This window comes from Garra rufa, chromosome 3, assembly GCF_049309525.1.
Source record: "Garra rufa chromosome 3, GarRuf1.0, whole genome shotgun sequence".
NCBI classification, from domain to species: Eukaryota; Metazoa; Chordata; class Actinopteri; order Cypriniformes; family Cyprinidae; genus Garra; species Garra rufa.
In genome coordinates, this window is record NC_133363.1 from 17265834 (window position 1) to 17290500 (window position 24667).

Here is a 24667-nt window from a genome sequence, read left to right on the forward strand (position 1 = left end):
CGTGTAATGTTTGGTATCTCTGAATTCGTATTTTGATGATCTAAAAGATGATGCATATTATATGTTGATACACATGTAACATATTAAGTTTCAAGAATCTGTAATAGTTTTGCAGGAATACTCAATCCTGGCACCCAAGCAAATTGCCTTGCTTTCAGACAAAGAGTCATAAAAGTTCACATTATCTCCAAATCTCCCGCCTGGAATTCAGCCTCTCTCATTGGTCAAGTCCACCTTTAGAGGCGTGAATCTTCCTAGATGTTAAAAGGGCTCACACACAGTTCTGCCTTAGTTCTTCTGAAAAATCGCGACTGCAGCCTGTGTGGAGGGCCTCCACTGAGCCCATGCCCCGGGCCAAAGGGGGGGGCCTCAACATATAGAGCTGCGTGGACTCCCCCCCAGCCGGGGAAGACGGCTCTCGACCCCCACAGAGTCAGACTAACACCACTGGAGTTCATTTCACTCAACCATGGAACTTATCAAAATGTCCACAATCGGACATCTCTCTCTCTTCACTCCTGGCCGTCTCTGGATCCCCATCTCTGAAGTGCGGCCTGCGGTTCCTCAGAACTGCTCACTCGGGAGAGAAGTCTCTCAACCACAACAGAGTCAAGAACAACCTCGGAGCTTCAAGAAATTGCAACTCCGGCCATCAAATGGAACCATCCAGGACTTCTCCAGAGGCTCCACGAGACTCTCGGTCGAATGCAAGTATCGTTTCTTCCACTAAACCGAGGTTATGTGTAAGCTATCACATGCCACGCTTTGCGTTAGAAACTGATGGTTCTTTCAGATGGTCAGCACAGCTGCACAGCCTCGCCCCCTTTTTCCTGTACTGTTCTAGCCATCCTCCTAACCTACCCTGTATGAGTGATTGTATGTTTGTTTGTTTTGATTAGTTATATGTTAGTCGTTAGTTAATAAACTCTTGTGCACAAATGACATGAGTCTCTGATTTTGCCTTGCAAATTAATGTCCCTTTATGATTTCCGATCAAGCTACAGGCTCTAATGCATTAATACTGTAAGAATGTTATTTTTCTGTGGCCAAGAAAATATCATTGCTTGGAGTTGATATGAAATTACCCTGAATGTTCGCTAGACGAACAGATTAATTGATGGCGATTTAATTCCGCTACAGTTACTACTGGCGGCTGATATAAATAATTGTAATTAATCAAAATTAATTGTAATTATTTATATACATTTCCCTTTTGAGCTAAATTCGCTACATCTGGTGGAGGAACGGGGGCGATCATTTAAACATTATTTGCAAGCAGACTCAGAACCAAATGTGTGTTTGTCTCAGGAATTATTAACACCTTACACATGCCACTTCTGATAAAGTCAGATAGACTATAGCTTGAAGGTCCCTTACTATGAGCAGTAGAAAGTTCTTCAGTGCTATAATGCATTTAGATCGTACGATAAGAAACTAACCTGATATTAGCGAAGAAACCCTAATTTCTAATGTTAGTAGAAGAAATCTCAGACTAGCAGCTCTTATAAATGGTACCCAGAATAAATCAGTCTGAACTTGGGCGAAGAAATCCCCAGCTCAGTTCTGTTGTAGGTGATCTGAACGATGCTCTTCATTTCACTGATTACGGCCGTCTTATGTTACGTATAATTGTATTCATATTGATCCGCTCATGTGAAACATTTACGTCAAATTAATAATGTTTTAGAACATTTTCCAATGCTATAACGCATGTTTGAATCTTACGATAAGGAACGAACCTAAAATTGGCAAAGGAATCCCAATTTTGTTGGTAGTAGTGTAAGCCTTCTCTGACGAAGAAATCTCAGATTAGCAGCTCGTATAAATGGTACCCAGAATAGATCAGTCTGAACTTGGGCTAAGAAATCCCCACTTCAGCACAGCTGTAGGTGATCTGAGAAATGCGTCTCACTTCACTGATTTAAGGCCTAATTATGTATTATGTATCAGTGCATTCATATTGATCCGCTTATGTGAAACATTTACGTCAAATAAATGGTGTTATTCTAGTGTAGCTGACTAATAATTCACCATTATCTGTGAAGTGAACATGCTGTTTTGATTTGTGAATGAGTTGCATGTGACGTCATGACTGAGCACACCTCATCTGACCACATGTGAGCCCCGGTGCATGCTCACAGCACGGACCAATCGCTGCTCCGCTTGGGCTGGGTTGTGAGCTTACATCGGTCTCTTAGCAACACATGACCCCGGAAGTGTGAGCAGACACTTCTGGGTTAATCTGATAACAGCACCACCCACTTCAGAGACCTTAGGGTAAACTAACAACCGCGTATAGCTAAAGCTAGCTCTTTAGCCACCCTAAACGCATGCAAGTTAAAGCCCTCCACCTCAACTGATAGCTGTTAGCACTCAGCTAACACTTAGACGTGTGAGTGTAGAGTGTAACATTTAACCCAAAGACTACAGACTTTGGAACACTTTAGACTAAGGGACTTTGATTTTTACTAGTGATGGGAGAGACAAAACTGCTTGAGGTTTCAAATCAAACAAATCATTTGTGCCACAAATGATTCACTGTTGCGAAGCGCCCAGTTCTGGAAACCCCTGCTGGTCAGAACAGTGGAAGTGCAGTAAAAATGTAACACCTTACCAAACCAATAGACAATGATTTATTGAAGGTGTTATCCATTAAAGGGGATCAACCATGCCTAATACCTTTAAATAATAAGGGTCTTTTGATGAGCGAGATTTCAGTAAATGTACGAAAGCTTGTCCAATCAGACAAACAGGAGATCTTAAAAGATGCCTCCTGCCTTTAAATGGGTCACTAAATGTGTACAATTTTAGTTGATACAAGATTGAATACAAATCATAGACACTGGTTGATGAGACCTAGCATCGAACCGCTGAAATTTCAATTCAATTTTGAAAGCTATGATGTGTAAGAAGCCTCGTGTACTGAAATCACAATACTTCACAGTTTGATGCACTCCGAATCATGGATTCGAGAAATAAGGGATTGACTGAGGGTCCAAACCTCTAAGAAAAGCATGCTCAAAGACCCCATCACTAGTTTAAACAATTTCTCTCTCCCTCTCTCCTGCTGTCTCCCCCTTTCTCTTGGGTTCACTTCCTGCTTGGCTGTCACCCTCTATGTAGGCTCAGTCAGGGTGGCCCTTCCTCACATACTTTGGTTTTAACCATGTTATCTTTATTTTGACTTTATTCTACCTCTCTTTTATTTTGTTTAATTTACTAATCTTTATTTAGTTTGAATGTAACAAATTCAGCTAAGCTGATTTCAATTAAATTGGAAATTTAATTAAATCAATTTATTCACTTTTCCTTTAGCTCTCTGAAGCTATTAGGACACTTTCATTTTGCTTTCACCTTATATTAGTTTATCCGACCATTATCATTTCTGTCGCAGTATAGGGTTATAGCAGTTCCAGGAACAGAAACAGGTTATTAGTAGACTAATTCCTGTCCCTCTCTATACCCTCCTTACTTTTTAGCGGCCAGGCCTATTACACGAGGTACGGTTACCCTACCATGCTATTGGCCTATAGAAGACTAGAAACACTTCCTACTGTTTCTGTTTACTTAGATGTTTGATGTGTCCCTGTTAACTTAGCTAACAGCCCCTGGGTTTTATGACCCTCCTGCAGCATTCTTACGAGTGACAACTGCTTAGTCATATCTCAGACTTAAGCTAAATAAGGAAAGCCATTCTTTCTCCCACTGTCTCATTATGATTTTATTTCAGTTTGTTTTATTCTATACCTTCCTAGTGACCAAACCTGAGAACCATCAGTGCATTGAGTAAAAATGTGACCAAATGTACAGCATGGTCAGTAGCTGACCCTTGCTTTCATCCTGATTAAAGTTACTCAAACCACTCTCTTTGGGCTCACCTGCACAAAATCTACTTTGACCATAAGAACCATCTTAAATCATTTAGTAAATCTCGGCGTACGCCCTTAAAAAGAAATACTCTCAGAACCACACAAATCTTAGCATCCTAGCATCCAAAGCTAAGATATTAATCATAGAAGACACTTCACTAGCAAGCTACGCCCAAAACAACAAGCTGTATGTTACATCGCTAGCTGACCTGACCTATTAAACCTTTGGCTCTGACCTCTTTAGGGTGGTGCATTAGCCCATCACCCCTACTCTCACCCTGAGCATGGCAAAATCTATCAGATGGTCAGCGTATTTCCTCAGAGGTGTGACCTGAAAGACTGACTAGCCAGTGTGAGGAACACCATTCTTCCCAGGCGTGCTGACAACCTAGAGCCCCAGAGGAAAATACAACTGGACAACGAGAGAAGAGGATCAACGACACCTGACCCAAGCCAGTGTTACTGCCATGCTGGGATGACCAAGGTTAACATCATCTTAGGCCACCTCATGGATCTCAAACTGACGATAAAGCAACCTCACTCAACTCAGTACAGCATCCTGCAAGGAGCGTACGTTTGCTCAAAGCCTCAGATCAGCTAGAGACTGAGATGCAAGCCAGAGTCAAAAGACTTTAGAAGGCTCAGACAGCTGCTGAACAAAGAGAGCAGGTGGACTGAGCACCACAAGACCTTTGAACTGTTATTATTTTCAATAATAATCCTAATCCTGAGAAGGTTCCTGACACAAGATTCAAGTCAGAACAACAACCACGAGGAGCTAGTCAAAATCACCAGCTCCCTAATCTACGCCTTCACAACTCAGCTGAAACTGAGTGACAAGCACATCACCCACCTCCAAGAGGAGCTGTTTCATGCTCAACGCCGCATAGACAAGCTGGAAGTGAAAGTTCAAGATGTATTCAAAGTACCCAACGAGAGGGAGCAGGAAACAATGGAACAAGTTAAGAAGCTCCAAGCAGCCCTGGCAGCAGCTCAACTTGTCCAACAACAAGCAAAAGCTGCCCAGAGAGACCTGGTAAACAGACTCCAGTATGCCAAACAGCTACTAGAGAAGGCCAAGAACGACATCAGCAACAAGAATGCTGAAATCAGTGCTTTAGAAGATGGCCTTCAAGAAAGGTAACAAACCTCCACGCTCTTGAACTCTGTCACCAAAGACTCAAGCCTTGCACTGGACGACACCCAGTGGCATCACAACACCCGAGTCCTACATCAAGAGCATAGAGAATGTGAGCCCCATGTCCACAACAGCTACCGGCCCAACCACTGGGAAAAGCCAGGGAACCAGCCACATGTCTCAAGAAACCCAAAAGAAAAGATCAGCTGGGAACCTAACTGGACGTGCAAAGCCAAACAACTGGCTCGTCCAACAGCAACTAAAGTGGGTAAGCAAGACAAAACCCACATCAGCACTGCTCAGACATCCACAGTGCTAAGTCTGCACAAGAACAAGACTGTTCACCCTCAGAAGTCATTAAACAACTGAAAGAGTTCCTTGAAAACCAGCTAACCATGAATGACTAGAAACAGAAGTCATGCCCGCTGGGACCAGCGACAGAACGGAAGGCTGGCGATCACCTGGAACACCATGCCAAACTACCTCCGAATGTCTGCAAAAGAACTTCCCGCCTAGTTTGACTGACCCCAATCTGAACACACCCTTGTCCAAGCCAAGGATGCAGAGAGCATCTTCATTGACATACAAGAAAGGGGGGGAGCCAAAACAGGCTGAAACAGATCATACACTACAACATCTTCATAACAATTCCCTGCGAACCCTGGAACTACCTGCCCTCTCACAAGTGGGAGTCCAACCAGCGATTCCAGACTGCAGGGACCACAGATACTAGATAACAACCACCTGACACAGACCAACTCGGGTCAGGATGACAAGTGACACTGCCTCGACACCTGCTGCACAAGCTTGAGGACCCATACCTTGCCACCGTCTACATTATCACACCTGATAATGTCGACCACAGTAACACAGCCACTCCTTGAAGCACCAACCACCAGAGAGCCACCTCTCTCTTCCAGCCATGAGTGGCAGGTGTTATTTTTCTGTGGCCAAGAAAATATCATTGCTTAGGGTTGATACGAAATTACCCTGTATGTTCGCTAGACGAACAGATTAATTGATGGCGATTCAATTCCGCTACAGTTACTACTGGCGGCTGATATAAATAATGGTAATTAATGTTCACAGGTTTGCAGTGCTTTTTACCGTATTTTAGCGAAAACAACGTGCCAAAAGTGTTAGTGCAGAGAAATGGAAGTCAGAAGAGTGCAGATTTATATTAATTTTATATTAATATTTATTTTGCGTTAGCATGAAGCTGCAGTTTCACAATACATGAATTACACTTCCGTGTAACAGTAAAATGCTGTAAATATTTTTTTCTTATGCTTGAAACGCGATTTACACCTTTACAAAGCTTTACTTGTGCATACAAATAAATTTACGCTTACAGTCTTATGACCACTTCAGCAACTCTTACCCTGCGTATGCAAATCTTTAAGGCATTAATTTAATTCCATATGTAATTGTTCCATATGTAATTTGTTCCACCAATTGTTTGATAATAATTATTTATTATCAATACCCCTGTTTTCCCGTATTTTGGAACCCAAATGTTGACAGGTATGCATAACAAATTTGGTGCATGTTTTCTTTTCAGCTTTTCTGATGACCCCTTTAAACAAAACCAGTATTGTTTTTTTGAAGGAAACAAGACTTAATAACTTAACTCATTTTGCTTCTCATGCAAATGCATCTTAATTCAAGAATGTTTAGATATTAATACTAAAAAACAAGACAAAATACTAAGTAAGGAAATCATTTTTGCAGTGTAGCTAGCATGCACAGAGCTAGAACAAGACTAAATACCTCTGAACACCTGGTGGTTGTTTTTCAGTAGAGTCTGGAGACCGCCACACTCTTTCTTTAGTGATTGCAGAGAAGACTGGTCCAGGAGGTTGACTACTTCACTAATCAACAAAGTGCCTAAAAAAAGGCAAGGAGATAGGGTGAGGGGGATTAGAGGAGAGGGAGCCGCAGCAGAAAAAGTGGCTTACTATTTATCATATTATTCAAAGTTCCCTCTTCATTATTTTGAGAGCAGCCGTTTCAAGTATATGATGTAATAAATGCGCTTGCCAAAGAACCTTTCATGCCACAAAGTGAAAAGAGTGAGAAAATAAGTATTGCCTTTGATTTCCCGTACAATGAAAAAAAGTGCATATGCCTTGTCGTTACTCTAAAGAACAATTTTTACTTGATCTGACTTCAATAATTTACTTTTCTGTCTTGTCATTGAGCTAAAGTAAATTATTTAGTTAACTGGAAGTAAAACTATATTTTTTTGTCTTTTCTGTCTTGTCATTGAGCTAAAGTAAATTATTTAGTTAATTGGAAGTAAACATATTTTTGTTGGTGTAATTTCAACTATTTGCTTTACATCAAATCAATAATTTTACATTCTGTAAAAACCATGTGACCACTGATGTCATCGAAGTTTGGGTTGAGAATTTTCTGATCGATGGCCATCTTGTTTTCAAGATCACGGCTGACACACAATTCCATTCATTGGTGAGTAAATACACAAATAAGTTTGAGTTTGTTGTTGATATACAGTTGATATATATATATATATATATATATATATATATATATATATGTGTGTATATGATGAATTTGTCTAAGTTAACTGCTTTGTGGGTGTGTTTTGTCACATGTACATGTTGTGGTGTGTACATATATATTCACGCATCTTTCATTGGGTGGATTGCGCTCTGTTACTGTAAAATTATTGACACATTAGATTGATCAAAGAAACAATCAATCAATGAAAAATAAGGAGCTTGATATTTTGAAAGTGGTATTAGCTGCGAAACCGAACTCAAACTGTTCATCTCAGAGCGGCTCTCTGTGCTTATACACCCAAAGCGCGTGCACAGAGACCCACCAGTTAAATGGCCGTTGAGTGGTCAATAATACAGAAAATCTGTCAAAAAAGTCAGCATTTATGAGTATTAATATAACATAGTCGGTTATGTTTTGGCAATTGGATCCATGCATTCAGTTCTAAAGTTAAAGAAGCTTCCCTGTTGTCCCTGTCATTAATCAAACAATACAAAGAAAAATACGTATGCTTAATTCATAATGTAAACGTTTATTTTTTCAACATTTAGTTAGTTTATTCAGTAGTATTTCTCATTATTGTTAAGCCAATTTGCATCTTTCTGTTGTATTTACTGGTCCTGTTATTTTTCTCAAAAGCTGGAAAAAACATCACTTTGGAGAAGGTGATACTCTGCAAGTACCGTGGCCTAATGGTTAGAGAGTCGGACTTGTAACCCAAAGGTTGCGGCTTCGAGTCTCAGGTTCGGCAGGGATTGTAGGTGGGGGGAATGAATTACCAGCGCTCTCTCTACCCCTGCGGTGAGTCCCTTGAGCAAGGCACAGAACCCTCAACTGCTCCCCGGGCAATGGCTGCCCACTGCTCCGGGTGTGTGTTCACGGTGTGTGTGTGTTCACTACTGTGTGTGTGCACTTGGATGGGTTAAATGCAGAGCACAAATTCCTAGTATGGGTCACCATACTTGGCCTCACGTCACCTCCTTTCCTTTCCTTTAAAACCAGCCATGCTTGGAAGAAAAGGAAATGTTGTTTGTTTGTTTTTTGTTTTTTTACAGATGAATACAGAGACTTTGAGAGTTAATTCACTCAAAAAAATTAAAAATCGGTGATGTACTCACTTTTAAGTGATTCCATACATTTGGTTAATCTTTGAAACACAAATTAACCTGAGAGCTTTCTGTCCATCCATTAAAAGTTAGGATAACCAAAACTTAGAATATTCTAGAAGGTCATAAAGGTGTTTTAAAAGCATTCTATATGAACTGAGTGGTTTCTTTTTCCTGTGAAGAGATATGACTGCTTTATATGATAAACATTTTTTAACAGATTAATTTAGGGCTGTAATGATTCCTCGATTCTATTCAAGTATTCAATTTTAAAAAATCCTCATTCTGCCCGTGTCGAGTAATCGGCAAAATACCGGCGCATTCCACATATTAAACCCATTTAAAATGATAATAAAGCATAATGCTATTAAAAATGCTACGATTCAGTTATATACAGTTGCAATCAAAATTATTCAACCCTCCAGAGACTACAGTAGTTTACAAATACAAGCTTTTCTGAAGATCCAGGACTTAAAAGAAATTGCATCTATAACCAATTACTGGCATATTAAAACTGATAATGTCAACATATAATATAATATTTTTGAATTCTAGGATTTTTTAATAACACAGCTATGTCATAATTATTCAACCCCTGTTTAACATTGCTGTTTTTTTAGTCACTTATTTGTATGGTGGGGAACAAAATTGTCCTAAAACATAATTAAGCCTTTAGAAACTCTATTAAAAACAGAATTAGCTTGTGCTGTTACACATACATACAGTTAGCCCATGCATATGCTAAGGTTTTAGTGGCTAATATGACAAAGTCAAAAGAGCTCTCACAAAAGCTATAGAGACTCTACAGAGAATAATTAATTTTACTTTTACTTTAGAAAATAAGGCTATATGAAGATTTCCAAGGAATTAAAGGTTCCTAGAGACACAGCTGGCAGCCTTATTCGTTAGTTTAAAATGTGTTGTACCAGAAAACCTTTGAAGGTGTTGAACAAAAAAGCACAATATCATAAAATGTTTGATCAGAACAACTGAGGAAAAACCTGCAATGTACAACCAAAGACTTGTAAGATGACCCAACGAAAGGAGGAAAAACATTTCAATGCATTGTATAAGAACACTAGACAGTCATGGTCTTCGTGTTGAGACATCTTGCCGAATACCACTCTTGACCAAGAAGAACAAAAAGGCTGACGTGAACATGTTACAATTAATTTAGATAGATATGTGGAGTTCTGCAAGAATGTTTTATAGGGTGATCTGACCAAACTGGAACTTTTTGGACCTATGGATTAGTGGTATGTCTGGTGCAAAAAAGGCAGAGCTTATGAGCGGAAGAATACCATCTTCATCGTCAAACTTTGAGGTGGACCAGTCCTGTTAGAGGGGTGTTTTATTGTAGCAGTAAGTGGAAATCATGACCGTATGAAGGACATCATGGATTCTTTGAAGTATCAGGCCATTTTGGCAAGAATTGTGATGCCTTTAGTGCAAAGACTGAAGCTGATGATCAATGGACTTTTCTGCAGGACAGTCATCCCAAAGTATACATCCAAAATTTATTTATGCTTGGTTCAGGGATCAGTTATGGAATGTACTTGAGTGGCCTGTTCAGTCTCCAGGTTTAATTTTCATTAAAAACATTTGGTTGAATTTGAAGAAAGCAGTGGCAAAGTGAAAACCAAAGATTATCAGTGATCTCAAAACTTTTTCAGGCGAGGAATGGGCCAAGATTGCAGTAGAGAGGTGACAGAAGCTTCAAAGCACTTACAGGCAGCATTTATTGGCGGTTTTAAAGAATAAAAGATTCTGCACAAATTTTGACTTTTAGGGGTTGAATAATTTTGAACATGAACATTTAGAGCCAAATTGATTTTTTTATTATTATTCATCAGCTTCCGTTTTCAGAATGACTCAAATGTGTATGTATACATTTCTCTAATAGTGTACTGATGCCTTTGCTGAGTTGCTTTTACAAAATTGTGTTCTCTGCAGCAAAATGCCTTATATGTATAAAATGCCCTATATATATATATATATATATATATATATATATATGTGTGTGTGTGTGTGTGTGTGTGTGTGTGTGTGTGTGTGTGTGTGTGTGAGGCAGGTTTAATATATGCGCTTTAATTAATTACCTACACGCATGTAATTAATGTTAATTAATTACATTACATGCGTGTAGGTTATTTACGTGCGTCTCAGATCGGCAACATTCACTGTAAATGTTGTTAAACAAGAAATGTTATCATTTACATGTGTTGAGTGTCTCAAACTCTATCTCTGCATGTGATTGTGAGTTTTGGTTTATAATAACATTTATCTGGGAACCCAACGTGTGCTATTTCATCAGATTTGTAAGGTATATAATTTATAACCCTATGCAAGCACAGGAGAATACATCAGTACATCTCTATATGCTAACTGTTCATCGCAAATTGATCATCCTGAGTTTACACATTTTGATGTCCACATATTCAACAAACAACAGTGCCTGCAGCATTTCTGTCGTAAATAAATGGCCAAATATTAAAGATTTAGTGGACATTTGAATTAAATGCTTGTTGAGTCAATATTAAACAAGGATTAAACAAATATTAAAGTTAAAAAAAACAATCGCCAGGCCGTTGCCGCCCTCTGCAGGCATTTGTTATAATATATAATGTACATTAGCTTTACTCTTTATAATACATTATGTATTTGAACAGTTTTGTTCAATAAAACCATATGACTACTTGCTTTTGATACTTTATTTGAACTAATTATTATTGCCTCGTTGCTATTATATATGTACTTAAGTCATTTTAAAGGCTATTGTTAACTTAGGTCTATTTAATTATTACAAAAAAATAATAATTATAATTATCCAAATACTCGATTAATCGTTAGAATAAATTGACAGATTACTCGATTACCAAAATAATCAACAGTGACAGCCTTAGATTAATTAGCTTTTATTCACATATTAACACATACATTTTATGATGCCTTTATAACTTAATTTGGATCTTCTAAGTTTTGGTTAAATGGACTCTCACTGGTGGAAAAGAAAGTCTTCAGGTTTCATTATAAAATATCTTAATTTGTGTTCTGAAGACAACCAAAGTCTGATGGACAACCTGGAAGTACAAGAGGGTGAATAAATGATCAGTATGATTGGTGTTTTAAAAAAGCACCAAATATCAGGAGAATTGTTGGAAAATTTTTGAAGAGTTTATATTGTTGACCTTGCATTCTAATGTATTTTTCAAATTTGTCCAAATGTAAGAGACTGGCATTTTGCTTTTTTTTCCCCAAGTTAATGCAAGTTCATCTAAATCGTGAGTGGCTTTTTTCAGTGGCACATGTACGTTACATTTCTTGGATGAAAATTCTATGTTATGCTTTAAACCAGTTTAAAAGCAGTTTAAAAGCAATATGAACTGTTGTAAATTCTCTCAAATTGTTTTGCAATGTTAAAAGTGGAAATTATGTCACTGAGTGTTGAAGATTTCACTGAGATGTAATAAACATTTTAAAATGTTTGACTCTCAAGAGTGTAAAAAGCTTAACTTTATCAGTAAAATCACATTCTGAAGGTGAAATTTAGATTCGTATTTATCTAGATATTTGATTTAAAAATATGTAAACATTTAAGTTAATACAAATAAATGATAGTGATTGTGTAAAAATATATATTTGGTTGAAAGTAAAAAAAATTTTTTGTTTCAGTTGACTATAAACATATAATTTGATCAAACTTATTTTTTTCAGTTGAGAAAAAGTAAACCGATAACTTGAAGCAACTGTTTTACTTTGATCCAATTCAACTTCTTTTTCAGTGTAGACAAACTGCAATGCCGGCCTGTATTTTACAGTAAGCAATAGATATTCAAAGTATTGTAAAAAATTATCTGTTCATCTATGGTCCAATAAGCCATAACAGGCCACTGGGAATAATAGCCACTGCTAGCTATCAATGGTCTAGAAGTCAATAATACATTAACTAATATAATGCTTTTGGAGGCAAAATTACAGTTAAACAGGGCATATTGCATTTCCTGAGAAACCAGACCTGATCTTAATATTGAAGGATTAAACCTATGATCTCAGTAATACAACACCTTATTTTTCAATAAAATACTCGGTACACAATACACAATGACAGTAACATTGTGTTTGTTGTTGTTGTTGCGACTACTTTCTGAACCTCAGACCCAACATTCTTCACAGTTTAAATTTAAATGCATTAATCTGGTGCACTTTGACTGCAAAACCTAACCGTTTTCTGTGTTTATATGGAAAATAATGAAAAAATGTATTTGCTTTAACCTGGACTTAAAGTGGAGCATCACAGTCCACATTTCATTCACAATAGCTTTTTCATCCACTTTTTGCATTCTGTTGTTCAGATATCACAGTAAAAACACCTAAAAGTTCTCCAACCTGTTTCCATCTAATTGGCTCTTCTACCAATAAAATGGTGAGCATGATTTCACCCCTTTAAAAAAAAAACATTATCACATAAGTTTTGTTGTATCGCAAAAAATCTTTCCTTGAGTCATTTCTATACATAATTTTGTGTATATTGCAAATTATATAGTATCTTTTATATCACAAATCTTTCTAGAATGGAAAAAGTAATAAGACTGAGTAAATTTGTCAGTTAAACACATAATAATTTCCCAAATACTTATATATTATTAAATTATGAAATATCAGAAGATAATGACTAAGAGGTAAGATTGATACAGTAAAATGTTTATTCTTGCATGTAGCACCATCTTTATTGTAGGCTACCTTTTAACATGCAGTGAAGCATGTTGTTTAGACATGGCAGAGAACGCAGGGGATTTATATGTTCACATCATTATAAGCAAAAATGGTATTCATTCTATTTTCAGTGTTTCAAGGTTCCAAAAGGGTGGCATTTACAATGAAATGAAAAAAAAAAAAACTTAAAAAATGTTGCTAAAATGCTCTGAAAATAACAATAACATCAAAACATTAAAAAACATCAAATTATTTTTGTTTCATTAATATAATAGATGTAACACACCTTTAAACATTACAGAGAAACAACGCTTTAATGGGAGCAACACTACGAACATGGAAGCTGCATGTAGTCTTTTATGTGACACCATATTTATTTGCATTAAAGCCATTTTTCTCAACAAAGAGTTAAAAAAAAAAAAAACTATGGGCATAGAATTTGTGCACCAAAGTTAAACAGAAAAAAAAAGACTGTTTCAAATCGACACTTGAGAAATTGTAATGATAAATGGTGTTTCCATCAGCTACTGGTAAATATTTTAAGGTGTTAAACCTTTGTCGAAAAACAAATCCTTGAATGGAAATGTGTCTAATAGTACTTTTAGGAAGCTGAACAAATTGATCGTTATTTTTTTTTTTTCATAGAACCTTTGTGTTTAGTTAGCTAAATAAAATGTAGCTATATATTTATATAGTTAACATATTTCAAATGAATACTTTTTGTCTAATGATTTACTTCTGTGTGAAGTAGCTGTGTAATAAGCAGGATAATGTACATCCAGCTGGTTGTTATAACAAAATAAACCCATTCAGGGTGATATAAGATCTGATCACCTTATAGGGTAGAGACGTTCAAATCAGTTCTAATGTCATCCGAATCCGCCATTAAAATTAATTCATCCATTCACTCACACCCACCTAAACCTATGATTTTCTGTGATTTAGATATCTGCATCCGTCACATTGCAATTATTCTAATTCTCAGTATTACATGATGACATGGCAGGCATGTGCAAAGGAGTGTGTCTTGGGGGATTGAGCCCCTGCCCTTTTTCAGAATTAAAAAAAGCCACTCTCAACAATAATATTGTGGTAAAAAAAAACAAAAAAACAAAAACACAATGCATACGAATTAATTAATATGCAATAAAATTTGTCTTACCTCCTGTGTTCCAAGCATCACTGCAATTGCTGCTCTCTGTGTTCTTCTCAGTCAGACTTAGCAAGGCCTTTGCTACCCTTAGAACCACTGCATCCACAAAATCTCTTGGAAGTGCTGCACAGTTCCTAATGGATTCCTTCTTTTCTCTTGGTTGGAAGCCATTTATCCAGTCATTCGCAGTGGTTGATGAGATATTCTGTTCATCGTCATTGTGATTAGGTCTATAATGGCCATTTTTATTGACATTCATACTGACTCCTGAGCTTGTGAATAAAGCTTCACGCCTCCTGATATAATCATTTCGCTGCTTCTCTACCAGAGCCTCTTCGGCCTCTCTGTATCTCCTTCCTTTGCCTATTATGCACACCTGCAAAAGAAAATGACATGGCAGAATGAGGCTTTCTACAGAGATTCTGAATAGCATGGCTAGTTTTGACCTTATTTTCCACATTAATTCTTAAGCTGTTCTTTAAAGCCACTCAACCATTTTTTAAGGTGGTAACTGAGATTGCTGGTGAAAAGCACATATTTACACCAGGGGTGTGCGTTGATGACAAATTTCAATATTTTTTTAATTTTGTCAACAACAACGGAATTAGGTAAAATTTTGCTGGGTGTGTTATCGTGCTGGTACCTTGGCAGGTTTATAACTGCAGTGGACAATTTAAACCCAAAGCTTTTGATTTCCATCATATTCTGTGAGGTGGTTAGCTCACAGCAGTAATACAAATCAACCTTTTTGATAAGTTTAAATAGATTTTTATCTTTTAAAGACATTTTCACTTTTATAGGGCCTTTTTTTTCTAAATAAATTTAATGTATGCATCATCTTTTGTATCAAATTCTTTTTAAAGATTCATTTTTGGCATTTTTGCTTTTTATTGTGATAGGACAGATCAGATATGACAGGAAGCGAAGTGGGAGAGATATAGGGAGCAGGATCGGGAAAGGTCCTCGAGTTGGGATTCGAACATGGGATGCCTGGAGGACAATGGCGCTGTATGTCGGCGGTCTGCCTTCAAGGCTATCTGCAACTTTTTTGTATCAAATTCTTACATTTAACTTCAATTTGAATAGTAAAACACTATAGAGCCATTACCAATCAAATTAAATGAGCATCAACAAAATGTGTCTTTGCAATGCAAAGGTGGAACAGAAACTGCATCTGAAGTTAGCATTTTGATGTATTAACACTGAGTGCTTAAAGCAGCACAGAGGGAACATAAATGCATTTACCCTAAAGTTACAAATAATATTTTGATGTTTCAACGTTGAATATTGATATTTGAAATATACTTTAAAGGGGACATATCGTGAAAATATTATTGTATTTTAAAATGGGGCATAAAATGAATAAATATAAATGTATAATATAAACTTCTAATTACCAGTAGGTGACCGCAAATCACTGCATCAGTAGGGCACTCATTCAACAATTGAACATGCTCTGAGAAAAAAATAATGAAACGCTTCCTAGTTTGTCAAATACACTCTGAAATTTAAAGGTCCACTACAACCTGCCAAAATAAAAGTTTGATTTAACTAGAAGTTTAGACATAAATATATTAGCATTGTACAACATACTTAAGAGTTATAACAACAACAATTATAATATTCTTTATAATAAAGATTTTAAATTTTTTTAAAGAAATTTGTTCGGCGCCGATAGCCTTGTGGGCAGCGGGCCGACATACAGCACCATTGCGCTACGGGCATCCTGTGTTTGAATCCCGACTCGAGGACCTTTCCCGATCCTGCCCCCCATCTCTCTCTTCGCTTCCTGTCATTTCACAATAAAAGGCAAAAATGCCAAAAATAAATCTTTAAAAAAGCAATATGTTTGTCCATGTTTTAATGTGGTATACCTCTGTTGTGCAGCCTTTTAAAAGTTGGTAAATTTTTTATTTGATAACATTTAAAAATAGTAATTAAGTTAAAGTGTGATATAGATATACATAAAGCTTACAGTTTATTTTTAAATAGTTTTTTGTTTTAATGAAATGTTTTTTTTTCAGAAGGGAGACTTCAATACTTTCTTAAAAATGGTTTCAAGTTTGTTGCAATAAAGGATTTTTTCACTCAAACAACTTGTTCTTATTCTTTTAAGAGTCATAATTACTGCTAAAAATTGTTTCATAAACTGTAAAAACCATGATATTTTCTGAGACGATTATCATACTGTGAAAATCTCATACTGTTATAAACCCACTCTACAGATACATAACCAACATACACGTTTGGTGGAGGGTATCCTCAGACAGTCTTCCTCTGTGTGGAATCCACACAATGTGCTGACATCAGTGACAAAGTCGATGTATTCCTTATACTGAGATTTCTTACACTGTCTGCGTTGGTACTTCCCACAGAAGTCAAAAAAGCAGCAGGGAAGCACAAAGTAGCGGCATGAGTAAGATGATCTAGATGAGAAAGGATAGGATAGGATAGAGAACATAATTAATACAATCAAGTAAAAACTATAGATCTACAAAAATATCTTGTGCTTTAAAATAAGAAACAAAATTGGGTCGGAAAAACATTCTGTAATTAACGGACCATTGAGTTTGACCTAATTTTAAATACTACATAGATTTCAGGTGATGTCGGTCTTTCACATGAACAATTAATCACAGTCAGTGTGTTCAATAAAATTTATTTCTCTGTGATATTATAGGTCACTCACATATATACGATTGCTTTCCTATTGTTATCCTTTTAGTAAGCATTTTAATGATATCTATGACATATAATCTTTTCACAATAATTCATTCTAAGTTGCTTCTGGTCTGGACATATTATTTTTTGCTTGAGCTATGTATATGCCAAAAAAACAAAAAAAACAAACAAAAAAAAAACAACAAGATGGTAAAACACAAACATGACACTTCCTGTGTATGAAAAATGATATGCATTGTCAAAGCCAAAAACTTAAAACCTTCAGTCTCCTCAATGGTCTCTTAACATGTCTTCATTTTAATCATTTTATCTTAATACAAAAAACAACTACAACAACAATGAAAAACACATTAACAACAAAATCTGGAATATGATCTGTGACAAATTCAGTTCACCAATACACCAAGTTTGCATTACATTACAGAGATATTATACGACTAGATTTGGTTAAGCTAACCATCTCCATCTAGTGTCTGAGGCTGAGCAAGGAACCCCGTATTTTACAATTTATTCCTGTGATGAAAAAGCTGAACACTTCAGTTTGCAGTGTCACACGATCCTTCAAAATATTTCTAATATGCTGATCTGCCACTTCAGAAACATTTTTTAATATTAATGTTAAAACACTAGTGCGTGGTTTTTGTTCAGGATTCTTTGATTAATAGAACATTCTTATTTTATTTTTTTTTAATTCTCATTTTTTTTAAATGACCTTAATACCACGACCTGGCAAAATTGATAATGATGCATCCAATCCCTTCAGATAAATTTTCTGTAGAGTAGGTGTTTTCTCAACAGTGTTAGATGTTGTATGCTGATGACTTGCCTTGCTGCTATTACAGGGATCCATGGTGTAAGCTCATCTGAGTGGTTTCCAATCAGCCAGTCTGTGGTGGGGAAGAGGAAGTCATTGCTGGGTGTAATGGCATTTTCCTGCAAAAGATAAGATCATCCACTGCATCTTGTCACCATTGGCTGAAATTGTAATGGCACTGGTACTAATGACAGTATGAAAATGATCAACAACCCGAAGTCCCATTACCAAGATAAAGTTTTATAAATCATGTAGCGAGGGGATTCAATGTCTTTTGATAACCATAATGCACAAGCATAATAAAAGGCGATAGTTCTAATAGATGTGCAGTTCAAGACGGTAATTACAAAGTTGACAGAGAGTCTGTAAGATAAGTTATACACATGGCACATTAAAATTAAATTGTGTGACAAATTATAAGATAACATACTACAAGAAATCTAAATGCAACATGACGAGCAATCTTAGCTACCACAGGAGCCCTTTTCCCAATTTTGCCTCAACAGACTGCCCCCTCATGACATTCCAGATTGTAGTTCACCATGTGTTTCAGCTGTCAGGCTCGAGGGAGAGAGAGAGAGATGTAATAAACTTAGGGAGCTTTATTCAAAAGGTCAAAACGATAACAGAAACACTTCATTCAGAAAACAGATCACATCATAATAAGAAATGAAAAAGAAAACATAAAACAGGAACCAACTTAACTTTAGCGAACTGAAAGGCAGGATGACAGGCAGATACAGATCTGGCCATTTAAAATGCACGTGGGAACAGAAGTGGTCTTGCGTGACACCGGTGTATTCCGAGGGAACACGGAAAATACATTGACACAGGAAAGACATGATCAGTAGGGGGCAGTCATGTAACGCACTGAACTGAAGCGGCAGCAAACATCGCTCTAAGCTAAATGACTCATTTGTACGGTGACCTGGAGGGGACATCTTCGGTTCACTTATGTTTGTCGTGGCCACGACATATAAACTCGTGGGAATGTCATATTATGTCGTTGCCACAAGATATTAATTCGTGGGAACATAATATTAACTCGTGGGAACGTCATATTATGTCGTGGCCACGAGATCTTTTTGTCGAGGTAACGAGTTGTTATATTGAGGGAACAACATGCATTTCATAGTAACCCAGGATTATCAGAGATAGGTTTATTAATATTTTATTTTGAGTTAAGAAATTATTATATTAATTGTTATAGAAATGAATACAATATTAAATAATTATATAAGCAATGCTGTATATGCGAATGCGGTCTGTGCGCGATGTAGACAGCATTCAAGTTTATCATGAATAAATATTACATAAAGTACTTCAAATTAAATAGCCCAGCAAGAAACATTTTATGCATCCCGCAGTCTTATCCATTAACCGATCCTCTTTTTTCCGTAATAATTGTATTATTCGTTTATATTCGTTAATTTTCCTATCATTTCGATCTCTTTTAACATTCAGAATCTAAATGATAAATGCTGACATGCCATTAAAGCTTTGATTAAGCTATATGGCTGGGATTTTTACTGGAATACAGTTAATAGGTTGAATATAACATATACATCATTTTATTTCGTCTAATTAATAGCTAACCTATAGTGTTTCATTGACGAGTGAATCATTAGTTCCATTTGTAATTCGTTTATGGTCACACACGGGCATAAATACAATCATAAAGTCAAAACTTTATTGGCATAATTGTCGTTTACAATATTTGCAAAATAAATGGCAAATAGCATATATACATAAAGTTATTTAGATTAAGCGATTCACAATAAATAAAAACATTCAGAATGTTTTGTAAAGAGATCAAAATAAAAGTGAAAATAATGAATATAAACGAATAATACAAATATTATGGAAAAAAGAAGGTCAGTTAATGGACAAGACTCTGGGATGCATAAAATGTTTCTTGTGAGGCTATTAAATTTTAAGTACTTTATGTAATGTTTATTCATGATAAACTTGTGAATGCTGTCTACATTGCGCACAGACATCATTAGCATATACAGCATCGCCTATATAGCCTAATTATTTAATATTGTATTAATTTCTACAGATATGATAATCATATCTATAGGAAGCTTTAAATTATTACTTAACGAAATAAAACAAATTGAAAACAAAAACTCGTTTATGTAATCCGTAAAGATAAATTTCTCTCTCAAGGCGCGTTCAAAAAGGTATTGTACTCGAGGAGCGGAGATATAATATTCTTGATACTTCAAACTTCCGTGTTCTGTTCTATAAATTCTGAGAATTAAAAAAATCAGGCTCTCATGAAATCTTTTAAATCAATCTTTGTATATATGGCTATAGTTTATTCAGTTATTCAGTATTGTTGTGTTTTCCCTGTTTTATTCGTTTAATATTCAGAAACAAGTGCCATTTTTTTTTCAAAACATTTTTTAAAAGAAAGAATTCAACCCCCCAAAATTTTGTTTGCCAATGTCACAATATGAGATAAATCCAGCCCTGTAAATGATACTGATTTTTGTTGCCAAATTGGTTTGGAAGCGTTGTTGAATAAACAAGTAAACTGAACTTTTATGCCTGTATGACTGACAATTTTATTGACCACTGAGAAAGCATTGATTTGGTATGATGATGGTTCATACCATGTAGAAAAATTACATTTTGAAAAATAGCTTAGATGTAGTAAACTACTTTTGCCGTGTTGCTGTAGCTTAGCTTAGCTAAGGAATGGGAAACCACTACAACACTGTTATACGTCATCATACGTTGTCGCTAGTTCCTAATGTTACATCAGAGGACATGCGCCGATGTTTATCACACATTTCAAGATGTTGAAAAAAATGTTGTAGCGTTGCAAAAAGTACAAATGTACGGTGTACGCACCGTTCATTCACATGTACACATATGGCCTTAAGCAAAACAAACAATGCGTTATCACATGCGCGGCAAATTGCAAATCTGTGGTGTAGTGGTTCCTTGAGAAGTGGGTAAATGCTTCATTTGTGAATTTCCTTTTGAACTTTCCATTTGAGCGCATTCGTTTACTGGATCCTTGGACTGAAATGTTTACAGGGGTTCACTGGTTTAAGAAATTTCTGATCGTAAAAATCTGATTTTTAATTGTAAGGTATTTTTTTCATTATTATGTACTGATTTAAATGACTGGGGTGTGGGAGACAAGGCGGGGGCAATTATCAAATAAATTACAAAGCAAGCCGGCACCACGGTCCTGACTGCATCATCGCTGTCTTTATTGGGTGTTTTTAGCAATTACAGATCTGGCCATTAAAAATGCGTCTATTTTCACGCGGTAGCCTGCAATTCGGCACGCATGGCCACGCGTCCTACTGCAGCGGCTTTTTTAGATTTTTTTACAACGTTGTTGCACTTCATAAAATATCCACCAGGTGGCGCAAGGAACAACATTCTGTAGCCAAACCCCATGGCCAGCTCTAGGGGGCGTTGGTCACAAATACCAGTACAGTACAATAGTTCAATGATTCCTCTTTCCTGAAATTATGGTTCAAACCAATAGCAAAAAGATATTCATAAGCAGGTGCAGTCGTATTGTTATTTTCTTTTCTTTCTTTGTTTTCCTGACGAACATTTATTAGACTGCATCGGAAATAGAAATGTTAATTTCGGTTATTTTATTTTTCCCAACCGACAACTGACGTCATTAAATTATTAATCGACCGACAAGATTATGTTAAATTACAATTAGTAAATTTAATTGATACGTGGCTGTGACACATTAAAAACAGCTAAATTCGTTTTCAGGGATTAATTATACACAAGCAAGAAGCAGCATAAACATCAGAACGTCACGCGCAGAGCTTATGCACAGAGAAAAACCCAATAAACCTTTATATAATAATAAATAAAATAGGCCCATATGCAAAATATAATTTTCTTAATGAATAATAATTTAACAAAACTAAATAAAATAAAATTAATAAGTAGCAAGCCTATATGCAGAATTGTAGGCAATTTCTGTGATGCGCCCTTAAACCAGCATCTTGTTTCCATTTTTTTTTTTTACAAATAGCCTACACATCTGTTTTTTTTTTTATTGTGATTGTACACAAATAACAGAAATATGTAAAATAGCATAGTTTTGAGCAATGTCGTACTCTTGAAGGAGTATTGTAAGCTGTATCCAATTTATTAAAGGGGAAAAAATCAAGTGATCCTGACGGCGCCGCGGGCAGTTAAATAACTCGACAACTTTTACCTTCAGAATAAAATACATTATATATTTCAGCGTTTTAAAGCAACATCAAATTAAGATATGCATGTTTAAGAGGTAGTTCGTCTTTTTCTTTTTCTAAGATACACAATTTTAGATACACTGACAATTAATTTGAGTAGAGAGAAATAGAAATGGAGAGGATAAATATAAACTACAGTTTTTATAGAGTTAAAAATTATTTAGGCCTATTTATTTATTTATTTATTATTATTATTATTTTGATTTGTTTTTGCGATTTTGGTGCTTAGAAATTTATTCTAAGCGGGCAGCGGGCGAATAATATAGTTAATATAGCGGGAGCGGGGGGGATGCGGAATAAAACCTCGTGGAAGCGGGACTGGAAAAGCACTTTGTTATATCCTATAGACTATTTAGATACTTCATCATCAAGCAAAAATTTATTCATAAGCAGGAGCAGTTTTATTATTATTTTCTTTTCTTTTTTTCCTGATGAACTTTTATTAGACTGCATTGGAAATAGAAATGTTAATTTCTGGGTTTTATTTTTTTCAAACGACAACCGACGGCGTTTAGTTATTATTAACCGACAAGATTGTGTTAAATTACATTTAAATTTAAATTGAAACGTGGCTGTGACACATTAAAAACAGCTAAATTTGTTTTGAGGGGTTAATTGTACAAAAGCAAAAAGCAGCAGAAACATCAGAACGTCACGCACATCACATGCAGAGCTTGTGCACAGAGAAAAACCCAAAAAAGCTGTATGTAAAAGAAATAAAAATGCCCATATGCGAAATATAATTTTCTTAATGAATAATAAATTGACAAAACAATAGAGAAAAAAATTAACAAGTACAAAATTACAAAATAAATTTTTAATTTCAACATTTTGAAGCAACATCAAATGAAGATATGCATGTTTGAGAGGTAGCTCGTTTTTTTTCATACCATATATACAATTTTAGATACACTTGATTTGATTGATTTGGGTAGAGATGAGCAATAAAAAACTATACTGTACTTTTAGGAGTGTTAATAATTTATTTTATGTATTATTATTATTATTATTATTATTATTATTATTATTTTCTTTAGATTTGTTCTTACATTTTTGATGCTGTACATTATGATGGCACGCTGCCCATGCAGTTTATTTTTTTTTATTTATTATTTATTTTTCCTTAAAAAATAATTGAAGGGAAAGGGAAGAAACCCATGTAGATTTGGCCTAATGTCCAAGTAAATACTATAGCCTAGTATTATATCCTAATATAGAAAATAATATAGACAAATAAACAGAAGGCTCACTTTTCAAAACAATAAAGCTTTTATTATATGACTGACAACGAATACAATTGTTAAGTATCAAAAGTGCTCCAGTGAGTTATGCAATTTTTTTTACCCTTTTTTCTTTCTTTTTTTTTTAAAGTGGAAAAGTAGTTCTTCTATTTCGGAGAAGTTCGTTAAGTCTGTCTCTTATCAGCTTCCAGTCACGAACTGCGGGTTGAATCTCCGACCAACGATCAGTACAAGTTTTTATTTTATTTTTTTTATTCCTCTTTAAACAGTTCCGATTTACATCATTTTAGCCTGGAACTAGGCTTAAGTCTGGTCTGGGAAACCAAAGGGAAGTGTTTTTTTTTTCAGTTTTCTGAAAAGTAGCCGTTAATGAGGCCATCAGCGTTAAGCGGCATGCAGTATAAAGAGCGAAATGTTTATGAATGGCAGAGTGGGGGTGGGGTGGGATGTTGAATGCTGTCTGTTGCCTTGTAATCAACATTGGAGACTCTTTTGGGGGTGCGGGGGGCGGATTCCGACTGTCTAGCATTCAGTTGCATTTCGAATTCAGCATTCAAATGCATGCCAGGGAGAAGGGGAAAGCTTTTCCTCACACGCTCCACTCTTTTCACAAAACAGTGTCCACAGCCCTGACACCAGTGATGCGCGGGTCAGTGGATAAACAACCCGAACCCGACCGACGTTTTCAACTAACCCGCCCGCAACTTGGACCGCCGAATAAAAAAATAAAATATTGTACCCGACCCGCCTCCTGACCCGCATGTTTAATATTAGAGCGATTATGCTGTGGAGATGCGTTCATTGTCAAACATCATTCGGCATTAATTAGGTAATTTTGTCAAAAGAAATGTTCTTGATTAGGCCTACAAGAAAAATACAGATTGTTCATGTTGTGATTTAGTTTGTCTTTCCTTTATACAGATTTAGTTACATTTTCGAAGTAGGCTCTAAATTATGTCAGTGACTCTCCGATGTTAAATATGATCAAGAGTTATTTTATCTAATAAAAGTTAAGAAAATATTAGCCTATAGTCCTAAATATTAGAGACTATAAGCTAATTCCTTTTTTCTTAACTTTTATTCTTCTAAAAATTATCAAGAATATTAAATCAACTTAATAGGCTAGGTTAACGACTTTTCTTATACAAACATAAGAATGCACTTCAAAATGAAGTTTT

General features: G+C 35.8%; 1 protein-coding gene across 1 annotated transcript in view; it reads right to left on the bottom strand.

The window, feature by feature from the left end:
• The window catches only part of trmt44 (tRNA methyltransferase 44 homolog), a 116538-nt gene that overhangs the window by 6262 nt on the left and 85609 nt on the right, over positions 1 to 24667 (bottom strand). The window contains exons 7-10 of the mRNA XM_073836877.1: positions 18011 to 18117; positions 16745 to 16928; positions 14512 to 14878; positions 6778 to 6894 (exon numbers count right to left, since the gene is read on the bottom strand). Of these exons, the coding sequence (XP_073692978.1) occupies positions 6778 to 6894; positions 14512 to 14878; positions 16745 to 16928; positions 18011 to 18117 (775 nt within the window). The remainder of the gene's footprint in view (positions 1 to 6777; positions 6895 to 14511; positions 14879 to 16744; positions 16929 to 18010; positions 18118 to 24667) is intronic.